Here is a 12,761-nt window from a genome sequence, read left to right on the forward strand (position 1 = left end):
TTTCTTGTCAGGTTTTAACACTTAACAGTGATGTTCGTCATAGTTTAGCTTTGTGCTGTGACTTGATTTTAAACTTGATACAAATACTTTTAGAAATAAATGTGTAGTTGCAAAAGAAGGTACAGTAACAGAAAACTAATTGTAAAAATGGAAAAATATCTATAGTGAATAGGTAAAGACAGTGTTTTCACAGTATCTGGATTTTAGGTTAGCTCACTATAGAGATTTTCTTTTTTCTCCAGCCCATTAACAACCCCACCCCTACAACCAAAAAAAACCCATCCCTCAAAACCTGCAGTAGACCTTTAAGTAGTAAACCTTTAATTGTTGATCTTACCATTCTTTCTCAACATTTCTGTTGGAATTGTAACTTTAACTGGCCTTCACCTGTGCCATTTGCGACTTTTCATCATGTGGGACAATGGGAAGCTGGAGTATCTTCAGTAATGGGAATACCCGTATGATAGCCTTACTAGAAAGCAAGGTACTTTGTGATGGATTTAATTAGTGTTGGGCTAACTTGTGCAGAACCACTCATTTTTCCATTTTCTGCAGCAAACAAGTTCTGAGAGAATCTATATGCCTCATCACAGCGCATGACTGGATCTGTAATACTAAGTGCAGCGGATAAGCTTTTTAATATAGAAAAAGAAAAGACTTTTTTGGGAACTATCTCTGCATTGGTGGGGATTATTGACTATAGCTTGTTGCCAGCTGTGCCAGACCTTGGCATGTGCAGTTCAGATACTTGGAGTGTACTTTTTCAGTCCTCCAGATTGCAGAAAAAGACCTTTTTTTAGTGTCTGTGCATTGTGGCATGAACACTGGTGACTGCTTTCCATCTGTTACTGAACCTGGTCCGGTGAATTAACTGCTAACATCAGTGTCCCACCAAAAAGAACAGGCAATTAGTGGTTAGTTAGTGGTCTAGTGGTTAGTTTTAGGGTCTGCTTTGGAGCTAGGAGAACCTCTCAGGTACAGCTAAAATGCTGTAGTGGCCTGTTGCTGAAACTGTGCAGGGCCCCACTCTCCCCTTGCATTACACTCCCTAGCTGTCCTCCTGTCAGAGCTGACTCTGCCTGAAACTGGCTTAGTGACATAGAGGTTCGATAGTATAGGTCACTGTACATCACCCTGGAAGCAGTATGGGTGCATTTGTGTGATACAGAGGATAGGAACTTTGTTGCAGCTGAAAGATAAGTGAACACTGCCTGCTGTGGCCAGCTGGGTAAATTTAATTGGGCTGGTAAGCAAGCAAGTAATGGATAATTGAGCATTGACTGCTTTTAGTTAATGACACTACTACCAATAGTAAGCGCTGCCATCATGATAGTCCTGCAAGAGTACTGAAGATAAAGGTTTCTCCTTGTATTGGCAGTTCAGACTTCCCCTTTTCATTCTGTATTTAGTCACTGAATGGATGACTCTAAAAAACAGTTATAGGGCATGTTCAACTGTAATCCTCTTGAATTGTAGCACGATATCCTACCTGCTACATGAACTGATCATGCTTGTGGGTTGGTAAGAAGCATCGGACTTGCGGGTACCTTTGTTCTGACTTAGTGTCATAGGGAGAGGTCTTGGAGTTTCTCATTAATAAGCTCAAATGAGTTCTGCTTTTCAAAATTACAGGATTTTTCTCTATTGCTTCTAAGAAACTTGTTTAGCACTTTACATGTGCTACTGTGTTGCATGGATTGTTATTGCGAAGCAGCTTGCAGTTGACATAATGTATATATGATCAAGCCCAGGTCTGCAATTTCAGCAGAGTATCTTGGATGCAGTGGTTTCACTGACTGCTGTGAGATATGTGTACTCAGGGCAGGTAATGAAGATGCAATTTTGCATACCTGCAGATAGTCATATTACTGTATCTATGCTAAATGGCCTGCTTAAAATGATGTACATTTATATATTCATTACTAAAGAAGTTACAGTTGTGATGAGAGGTGAGAGGTTGATTTTTGAAATAAAAATAACAAGTTTATCAGTCTAGCAACATGTCATATTTCTTTATATTCTTGTATGTTGTCATTACTTAAAATGTAGGCTAGATTCCAAAGGTATGTCTTCTTCCATTATCAAAGTTTGGATGCACACTTTTGGCTGAAAAGGGTGGATTATTGTTGGCGGGGGGGAGCGCATCACCACCAGTCTTAAAGTTGATGATATTACATAATAGCAGATGTAAATGATAAATATAACAACTTTTTTCTTTCTTATAACATGAGAAAATGTTAAGAAGGCAATTTTACCTACCTGTTGAGTATGTTAGTGGGTACTGGCAGAATGGTGTTTCCTAGCACAGTATTATAGCTAAATGATCTCCTCAAAAGAAGTTTTTAAGCTTTTCTTCTACCTCCTACTGTGAGTCAGAATTTTGGAGGAGACTTCTGTCACCTTGACTTCTAACAAAACTTCCCTCAGTTTTCTAGTACTTTTACTATAATAAATTACATTAAATGCAAGATTTATTTATGCCATATTACAAATAATTTATTGTAAAGTTGAGCACCATCTTTGGTATTGCATTTAGATGTTAGACTAATATACGGTAACATTATATACATTTAACATAATACTGGTAGAACAGTTCTTGAAAATGTATATTTAATATGTTATGATCCCTAAAGAGCCAAGTTGCCTTATAGTTGCTAGTTACTGCAAAATCACTTGAGATTTTTGCTAAATTGTGGTGTGTATACTGCATATATATGCTATATGAACACTTCGGTTCCTGTGCAGAGACCGTACAGCTATCTTTAGCTGTAAATTTCAGGCCTTTGAAATACCTGAGGCAGATTATGTAATGCAAAATAATAGGAATTAATGAAAATCTGTTTAAAAGCAGATGATTGAGATAAATGTACAGTCTCAAAGAATATTTTTTTTATTTATTTCAAGTATTGGAAGTCTTGTACATTTGGCTTTTTAAATATTGTAAACTGTTTGTTTATTCTTGTAAAATTCAGATAGGACAGCTCTAAGTATAGATTGTTTTGCGTAGATGCGTTTAGCCCAGCACCTGCTGGTAACCAAGGCCCTCCTCCAATGATGGGTATGAATATGAACAACAGAGGAACTTTACCTGGCCCTGCAATGGGTCCTGGTCCTTCCATGGGACCAGAAGGAGCTGCAAATATGGGAACACCAATGATGCCAGATAATGGAACAGTGGTAACGTATCACAAATTTAATTACTTTGAATAGCTGTCATGCCTCATGGCTCATTTTTGTTACCAAAGATATTTTCACACTGACTAAGAACATGTTACATGTTTTGAATCTGTTAAAAATAATTGATAAAACTTGTTGATGTAAATAATTTACAACACAGAAGGGGAATCTTTATTTGATATTACTATGAAAATTCTACTTCCCTTAGTAATGGGGTGAATTCTTTGAGCGGTAACCAGACTTTAAATTGAGGGTAGAATGTACAGCACTTGTGGCAAAACTTTGCATGTATGACCTGTCACGAAAAACTCACTGACAGAAAATCACTTCTGTAAAGTGATGAAGGAACAACATACCAAAGTAATGTGTAGATTTAGGCATTTGCTGGTTTTTCTTTTGTGAAACTAAATTCTATGTGTTAGCTTGTTGGGGTTTTTGATGAACAGTTAAATGTTGGAAGCTATGTAGTGTGAAGATATCTTTGTGTAAACTATTTAATTTTTAAAAGCAACTTTAGTGTTTTTTGTATTTCCTTTCTAACACTGTTGAAAGCATGAGATTATGACAGTAATTACTCCACTTACAAAATAAGTATGCCAATAGCTGTTAGGAATAACTGTCATATCAATACAGGAAAAATAATATTGTCCAGTACCCAAGGGTGGTAGGGAATGTCTGGTATACATCTGGAATTTTTTGTCAAGAGCAGATATGTCATTGGGATGCAGTTAAAACACTAGCCACTTTCTCTCTGTTCTCATAGCCAGTCACTTTTCCTAGCTGTAATGTCTTATGTAGAGAAACAACTATATAATTTTTAATCTGATTTTTACATATTTTTCAGTATTATTCTGTGAATAGATATTTGGGGTGTTCTAGTGGACATGTGATAAAAAGGAGTATATAGTATAAACAGCAATTCCATTATAGTTTTACCGGAACACAGAAGCATTTTGTAGCTGTATTGTTTTATATATATCTTCTCAATGGTATCCATATGTGATTGAGCAATCTATATAATGAAGTTTGGACAAAATCCTTTGTTCCTTAGAGGAGAATGAAATTTTGCTTGAGCACAAAGTACATGGTAAGTCTGGTCTTTACCAGTTAGAGGAGAGGATCTCACTTCACATCATAGGAGCTAGCTCATTTTATCAGTTGTATCATTTCTCACAAAGCAGGGGGGATGCTTTTCACAAAATACTGTTTTCAGAGTTGCTTTTGCTGGAGACCACTTTGTTATTGGTCACCTCTGGAAAATTGTCTTGTGATTATATAGACACTAAGAAAGAGGTATAAGGAAAAGAACATGGTATCATAAATCATGGTATCTATCTCAAACTGTTGTTTTTCTACAAAAAGTCATTCCAGGTATGGAAATTTAGGGAATATAATGACACTACAAAATGCATGTTTTTAAAATTTTTTTTCTTCCATTTTTTTTCTGCATGCTACTGAAGGACAAATTAGATCCCCCCCCCCCCCCCACCCCCCCCCTTCATTTTGGACTTTCAAGGTTTTTAATTTGCGTGTCAGGCCCCTACAGAAAGCATAGCCTTATTGTATTTTTCCTGTGATTGGAAAGACACTTTAAAGATGCTGTGAGGGCTGTCTACACTGTGAGAGTTAATTTCAGTTTCCACTGAAGCAAATGGAGAGTATGCTTTATAGACCAGAAATACGGTTTTCATTTTTTAACTCAGATGTTTTTCTGAAGCCTTTTAAGGGAAAGTTGGAGCAATCTTCTTTTTGTTCCATTGCAGTCTTTTGAAACACAGATTAGCTTTGAACATAACATTTTTAAAATAGCTTTTTCCCTCCCATACTTTATTGCAATTAGTTAATTACTGCAGTTTTCTTGTTAGCTGGAGGGAGGGGTCCTTGTTGGAAGGGGGACCTGACTCTTTGACCAAAAGTCAAATGGTAAAAATTATCAGAAGTATGTGATGAGCTATTTGTTGAAATTCATATCCATTGCTAACAAGCTGGCATCAGTTAAAGATAATTTTAAACAATTTTTAAGCAGTGCTGCAGATTTTAAGGTGCTTTGGGGCAGTAGTAGATCCTTATGCAACTGTTGAAGTAACTTTTCTCTTATTCAGTGTCAAGTTTTAAACAATGCACTTATATACAACCATGATCTAAGTTGCATATATTTTTATCTATATAGATATAATGCTGTTTTTAAATAATAGATATAGGAATTGGCAGACTTTAGAACTGTTGAGCTCTACTGCTGTTAGTGGAGTTAGACTTTCAGAAGAATTCTTCTCTGATTTGGGCATATAAATAAAGTGCTAGTATTGAATGTTTTTGTTGAACTCTGAATACCTGGCCAGTTAATGTAGATCTCTGTATGGAAGGAATTTCTTCTGAAAGCATAACTGTCCTCAACAGATGAATGATAAGTTATTTCAAGCTCTGATTGTACCATATATCTATGCTTTTAATGGTTTATGTTATGTTGAGTTAATGCTTTAAATTTCATCATGTGGGGTTCTATTTTTAAATGCTTGCATAAATACTGATCTCTAAGTGCTCAGATGCATGTTTTCTGTTTTAGGTCTTAATTGCTGTAGCCAAATAAATCTGTGTAAGGACAAATACCTTTATTAATATTAGACACAGAACTAAAGAAAATAAATGTGGAACATTAACTGGATTTTCATTTTCTATTGATATTTTAGATTAAGCTTTAAATACATATCAAGTTTTTTTTAAACTAAGCATAGTCCAGTTATGCATTTTGTCACTAGTTGTGTCAGTTTATTTGGACTGGGTTTTAAAAGACTAACTAAAGATTCCTAAAGTGCCATACAAAAGGCTGACTCCAGGTAGTATGGACTGAAATATCCACAGATATGTGGGTGTATAAGTCTTCAGGTTATATTGCTATTAAAAGAATAAACCTGCAGTCTCTAGGAATACAAAAGCGCCTCCCCCCCCCCCCCCCCCCCCCCCAGTTTGACAATGTTTCTGTGTCTTAATTTATTTAAGGGAGAAGCATTGTAGTTGGTACATAAGGCAGAATATGGTTCAGGCATAAATTTGTTTGCTGTCTCTTCTGTTACATTGATAATATGTATTGCTTCAGATGTGCTCAAAAGGATGCAGTTACATTCAGCACCAGAGTTGGTCTTAATACTTAAGTTTTTAATTTTTAATTTACTTTACAAAGTTGGAGCGTAACGTTAGCACTCTTTAATTTCCAGCTCTTTTTCCATAATAACTAATTGAATTGCTCCTTTCTTCCCTCTATGTGTGATCCTGATTCTGCTGGACTATCTGCTGAACTTCATCACAACATCACTTGTGGTTTTTGTTGTAACTCGCATTTGGCATGTTCCAAATGGACTTGTATTAGCATAATGAGAGATTCCCTCAAGGAGGTCCATCACAGATGGGTTCACCTCTGGTTAGTAGAACGGGCTCTGAAACTCCTCAGCCGCCAATGAGTGGTGTAGGTGCCGTGAGTGGTGGACCTGGTGGCTTTGGTAGAGGAAACCCAGGGGGCAACTTTGAAGGACCTAACAAGCGTCGCAGATACTAAAACTTATTTCATTCCTTACTGTTTAGAAATTCCAGTAAAACTATACAGTGATATGCCTTTATAATTTTAGCTGTTATCTGGAAACGGTTTTATTGTTATTGTAGTCTTTAAAACAGTTTCTTTTGTAAAACTTTTTTTGTATTCAGTCATAGGCTTTGTAGTATAGAGCAGAAATGATGCGGATCATTATGTAAGGCAATGTGTTTGTGACACTAGCAAAATATAATGTGTGACTATGCTGTAAAACGTGCAGTTACCTGATTACAATAAAATACAAAAATCACTTGAAAGGATTTTGGGAATGTTATTACTGATACTGGGTGAGAATAATTTTATGCTTAATTATAAGTGGCATCATTTTCATTCTTATGTAGCTTCTACTATGTGTCAAGAAAGTTCCATTCTTAACAGTGAACCTGTTTAGCTAAACTGCATGTTGCAGTACATACTATGAACAATTTATAACACAACTGCTTTTGTTTCAACGTTTGAAGAGCATCAAATTTTATATTGAGTGTTCTCAAGGACACTGTGTCCTTGCATCTCAGTCTCCCTTTGCAAACTTAGTCACAATAGGCTTATCAACAGAGTATATCCGTTATTCAAATTATAGGAAAATTTAACTTGGGGGTGGGGGGTGGGGTGAACAAGTTTGGAAAAAGAATCTATATGTATGCTTTATTCATAACAGTATGAATGAATTCATTTAAACTGTACTTCAACAGAAGAAAAATTGTTGTGACATCTGTGTGTTCTACTGATCGTTAAAGTATCTTGCCATTGCAAGGAAGGAGACATTTGTGCAAGTTGGTTTAAAGCCTTCCACTGTGTAATGCATCTTTATAAGTATACATTTCCCCCAATGGTTGGTTTGAATGGAAACAAGTCTGTTATCGTTGATTAACTGTTTAATTAGGAGGCAAATACATGTTTCCCAGTTAAAATAATTGTTCACATAGTAATGTGCATTTAGAAGGATTGCACATGAGTATTCTTGATAAATGTTTTACAGAATGATGAATTTGAAAAATACCCATTTCCAACGCAACTTGGGCTAGATTTGCTGATTGAGTCTTATGATAAAGCTATTAGGAAGCTTATTATGATTCAGATTTTGTCAATCATGGAAGATGATGGAAAAGACCTATTGGTTCTATTCCTGTAATGGCAAGAAAGTAGGGATATTTTTGGTTACTGTTGCTTTTTTCCTGTGCAAAATACTTGTAAAATATTACTGTTATGTTTTTATTAGTTCACTCATGTTTTCAGAACTAGAAATTACTAAAATTTATCTGCATGAATAGTGATACTAAATTGATTAAAGACTGATTTGAGATAACATGGTGCCCTAATTATATCAAAATGGTATGTACATTGCTCAAAGCATGGGATGCAAGCAGCAGAGAGAGCATGTATGTGTTACTTAATGTAGTCGTGATGGTCTTGGTGAATTGAATTGTGAGCAAATGGTAACGGAAATTGTGGCAGTGCTGGTGTTTTGGAAGTACACTGTTATTTAAATTGCCAATATTACAGCTTAAGATAGAGATTGTTTTCATGTAATTCAGGAGGTGTCACACGTGTAGGTCCTCGCTTGTGACATCTGTAACTGCTAAGCATTTTCCTCTAGACTGTCTTTAATGTTGCCCTTTTTTGCTCGACTTGATACATACCACACTGTATAGTTTGAAATGCAATAGTGAGTTAGGTTTAAAGTCTAAAATACTCTTTCCCCTACTTTATATATGTATCATGTTAGAGCACTCATTCTTAAAAAAACCCCACAAATCTCTGCATCTGGTTTTACTTAGCACACTATTCCTAAAACTCAACATTTGGGAAAATTGCTGGTTTTTTACTAGGTGTGAACTAGTGTTTGCATATGGTAACTACTTAAGCTCTCTGCTTTGGTGTACTGCATTCAGTTGAAAAAGCAGTTTACAACGGTGTCTAGTAAGGTGTCTAAATATTAGATTACTTTTGTCTCATCTTTTCTGCCCTTGTCCATGGTTGTTTTTATGGTGATTGAGAAAGTACTAGTGTGAGTTGGTAATTCTAAACTGTAAAGCTGTAAGGGGAACATGTTTTAAATGTAACTTGAACTAGATTAAAGAGGTCTCTTGAGTTTTTCAAAGGAAAAGGCAGTGTCATTCAGGCCTTTTGGTTAACTCCTGTATATTTGTTTAGATATGTACACCCTCATCCTTGTAGTATCTTGAGAATGTTTCAGAAGTACATTAAATACACCAAATCTGCAAAAAGTACTTCATTCTTTCCTTGCCAGCCTCATGCTGTTTTAAGTGCATGTTTGTTGCACTGCGTTTCTGCTAGCAAGCAGAAGTGTGTATGTATTTGAAAGTTACTGTAGTTTTTAATTAATATTAGTGATTTTCATTCTACAGTTGTGATCTACCCTTCCTGTAAAACTGACTTGGATGGCTCTGCTGCATGGTAGCAGTGGATTTATCTGCTGTACTTATTGCAGAAAGTCATCTAATCTCTTTTTAAATACCCATGAACCAAACCTTTAAGTCCTAAAAAATAAATACAGAAATGTTGAATTTGGGCACACGAAAGATTTCATGAAGAATTCCTTTTGTAGCTTATGACAGACTGCCAAATTCTGCCCTTAATAAAATCTTTCTTAGGGCTGCCTGGGTGTGTTGATTGTATACAGCTCAACTGTAAAGGCAGTGATTTTCAGTTTGCCATATGTGGTAGTAACTGACTCTAGCTATACAATAAATAGATTATTTCATTAGAAAAGGAATGGTCCCAATTTGTTTCCTAAAAATGGTATGTAGATGCAGCCAGGCAGTTTTTTTCTTCTTGGAGGTACTGCCCATGTGCTGGAAGTGATTAATTTTTTTTGTTCCTCATTTGGCTAATCAGTTTATAATTTTTTCTGTGTACACTTGTACTTAAGTTTTTAACTGTCTTTGGTCTGTCTGACTAGAAAGCACAGTGAAGTCCTGATTCTTTCTGCTATATGCTGTGGTAAAACAAGCTTGGAAAAGATATGAAATTGACAACTACAATGCACTTACTTTTGGTTGTACTTACTGAGTTTTTACATTATTCCTGAAATTTCAGTCTAAACTGCTTAATTTTCATGAGATACAATTTTAATTCTTAAAGATAGCAAAGCTTTACTGTTCCACACACCACAAAACACCATTAGAATTCTGCTTGTCTAACTGCATTTGCATTTATCACCTCAGTCATTTGAAGGGGAGCCATTGGGCACTTAAAAGAATTCATTTTGTTTGTGAGTTAATTTCTTTGTAGTTCTGTCCAGTGTGCTCATTAGATAAAGCACATTGATATCTTGGGAAACTTGGTGGTGATTCAAATATACTTAACTGTATTTATTTCCGAAGATAAATACAAATTATTATGGACTACTTAGAAAATTCCTGACCTTAAGTTGCTTTATTTATTCTCCAGATATATTTATCCAGTTGGACATAAAGGTACGATAAACTGGAGACTCTTATTAGAACAAAAGGTTAAAATAGATGGCAAGAAGATAATACAAACTAAATGTTACATTAATTTTAGCCCTAATCCAGTAAGATTTTATAGTATGCATTCTTTGAGGAGCATTCTGATCTGAAGTACACTGTCATATTTTAAAATGTTATACCAAACTTATTTTTTCCCCTTTTCCACTTTTGATTTCAGATTTTTTTAACTTGAAAAATGGAACAATCTGTAATTACAGATTCTTTCGAAAGGTACTAAATACAAATGCATTGACTTTTATGAAGTACTGATTGTTAAGTGGTCACGATCTGCCTTCGCATAACTTGGCTCAAAAATGCTGAAATAACCAATCTAAAGGAAGATTCTCAAGTGATAAACATAACTCCTTAGGCCTTTTGAATGGAGAATAAGCTTTGAGGTGAGATGTTCAGCAATTGAGCGGTGTGCTCTGGCGTGAAGCTCATTTTGCTTAAGCATGTTGTGGAAACTACTTTTTTGGCATACTTAATATATAAACCTTTGTATAAGGAGTTGGATCGTAATTCTTCTCTTTTCAGTGAAGACAAGACAAAATAAACTGTAACTGAATTATTGAAATGGCAGGGAAGGCTGGGTAGCAACTGATGGGGTCATTTTACATTGGACCGCAAATGTGAATTGGTTCTCAGACCCATTCCTGAAACTTAAGTGGTGCATATCCATAGGTGGTTTTACAGAGTATGCATCCAGCATCTCTTGTTAGCTTGTATCAGTCCAAACTTCCCGGATTCTTGAATAGTGAGTGAGCGTGGCCTATGGAAAATACAGAGGTTGGATATTAATCCTTTAGGTTATTGGCCGTTCAGTGCTAGTTTAGTGGCAAACGTTGGACTGTATCATCCCAAAAGTATTTGCTTTCTTAAGAATCCATTCAATGAAGTGTGAGAACTTAATAGAAAGATTGACTAAAAACTTGAAATACTTAATGTCAGGTATAATTTTTCCCATTGGATTGGCTTTTTCTTGCCTTTTGGGATATACCATAAAATATTCTTAGTCTTTGTAGGTGGTCTCACCAACTTGGTTGCTTTGCTGCTAGGAAGAAATCTGTTTTGTTAATAGTTTTGGGGTTTTCCCCATAAAATATTCTAAAAATCATAGCTGTAGGCATTTCAGGTTTGTTTTCACAGTAATCCATGAAACATTGAAATTTATCAAAATTAAGTTGTGTCTAAAATGTAAGTTGTAGAATAGATAAACTGAACATGAGATTTTCATGAAAACAGTACTTTTGATTTTAAATGCATGGAAACAAGCCCTCAATGTGTTTGTTTTCAGTGGGATAGATTTAATAGGTCTTTTCCATCTTGAACTTCCTTAAGCTACTGTGAAAATTAATGTAATTTAAATTTGGAGGTATTCCTATTGATGACCTCTGCCTGACTTCTAAAAGCAGTAAGAGATGGGTTTCTTCAGAAAAGCAGTTTAGAACAGCAACTATTTTTTCCTAATTGAAGGAACTATTCAGAAAAGTTTAAGTTCAGAGTTAAGCATAGCATACTTAAAGCTAAAACGGTTTTAAAAAGCTGCTTTTATATAATGATTATTTTATACCCAAATCACATTAAAAGAAAAAAAATATCTTTGCGGGTAAAAGCTTACTGATTTGTGTGTAGTCTCTGAAAGAGAGGGCAAAATGCTCATAATAAGAGGTATGAGATTCAAAAGGAACTTAATGGTGTTACTGCATACATGTGTTGATAAGGTTTTTCCATTTGTTTTGGTAAATGGTTTGTCTAGAGCTTCTGTTGTTCCTAGTTTTACTAGTGTTCTTGTATATCTTAATTTCTGTAGAGTAAAGCATAGCTGTGTAATTTGAAGTTACACGCTAACTGTATGCGGGACGTTAAGTGCTTGACTTGAAAGAAGTGCAGTGAGAATAAAGATACTGTTCTTGCCTTTAATTTTTCAGTAAAAAAATTTGCATAGAACCTTGAACAGGAGTAAGTGTGAAGGGTCCTGTATATAAATGAAAAAAAAGATGGGGGAGGAGGGTTAAAGTAACATAATAAAAATTGGAGAAATGTGGTTTAATTTTCTATCTACAGCAGACTCACAAAAATAACTTTAGAGCTTGTTATACATGAAAACCACAAACTAATTTTTAATGCGGAAGATGGAAATACCAGTTACATTAATGTCTTGGATTTTTTAAAACTTTTGAGTTTAGTATTGTGCAAATGGCCAAGGAATATCAGAAAAACTGAAATGAATTAATGTTCAAAAAAATTTTAATATTCATGGGATGTAGGGTGGGGTCACTGCAGTTGGCTATGTTTCTTCTATGTTGTTGTTATGAAATTGTTCTGTAGGACTTGATTTTTGTGGTTGAATACAGCAACTTGTATACAGCGTACACACTTCATGTCGTAAGTATGAAACAGCTGATTTTAAGATTATTAGCCTCTCATCAAACCAGTGAGAATCCACTCTTATACTTTTATGTCATAGCCAGAGAAGTGCCAGACAGAAGATTGTGTAAAGGAAAATAAAATAGTGAATTTTTATT

At 35.2% G+C, this 12,761-nt stretch overlaps 1 protein-coding gene across 6 annotated transcripts in view; it reads left to right on the forward strand.

Annotated features, from left to right (window-relative positions):
• The window catches only part of PSPC1 (paraspeckle component 1), a 65,991-nt gene that overhangs the window by 33,499 nt on the left and 19,731 nt on the right, over window positions 1-12,761 (forward strand). For 2 of the 6 annotated variants that reach the window (XR_007508802.1, XR_007508801.1), the window contains exon 8: window positions 3,008-3,177. The exons of 2 other annotated variants lie outside the window; for them this stretch is intronic. Coding sequence is in view for 1 of the 4 variants with exons in the window: in XM_049822810.1 (XP_049678767.1) it covers window positions 3,008-3,177; window positions 6,542-6,727 (356 nt within the window). In the remaining 3 variants the exon portion in view is untranslated. Of the gene's footprint in view, window positions 1-3,007; window positions 3,178-6,541; window positions 7,021-12,761 lie in introns of those variants that run through there. 2 more of the 6 variants (XR_007508804.1, XM_049822810.1) reach the window with 2 other exon arrangements.

The sequence above is a fragment of the Accipiter gentilis genome, chromosome 19 (assembly GCF_929443795.1).
Source record: "Accipiter gentilis chromosome 19, bAccGen1.1, whole genome shotgun sequence".
Lineage (NCBI taxonomy): Eukaryota > Metazoa > Chordata > Aves > Accipitriformes > Accipitridae > Astur > Astur gentilis.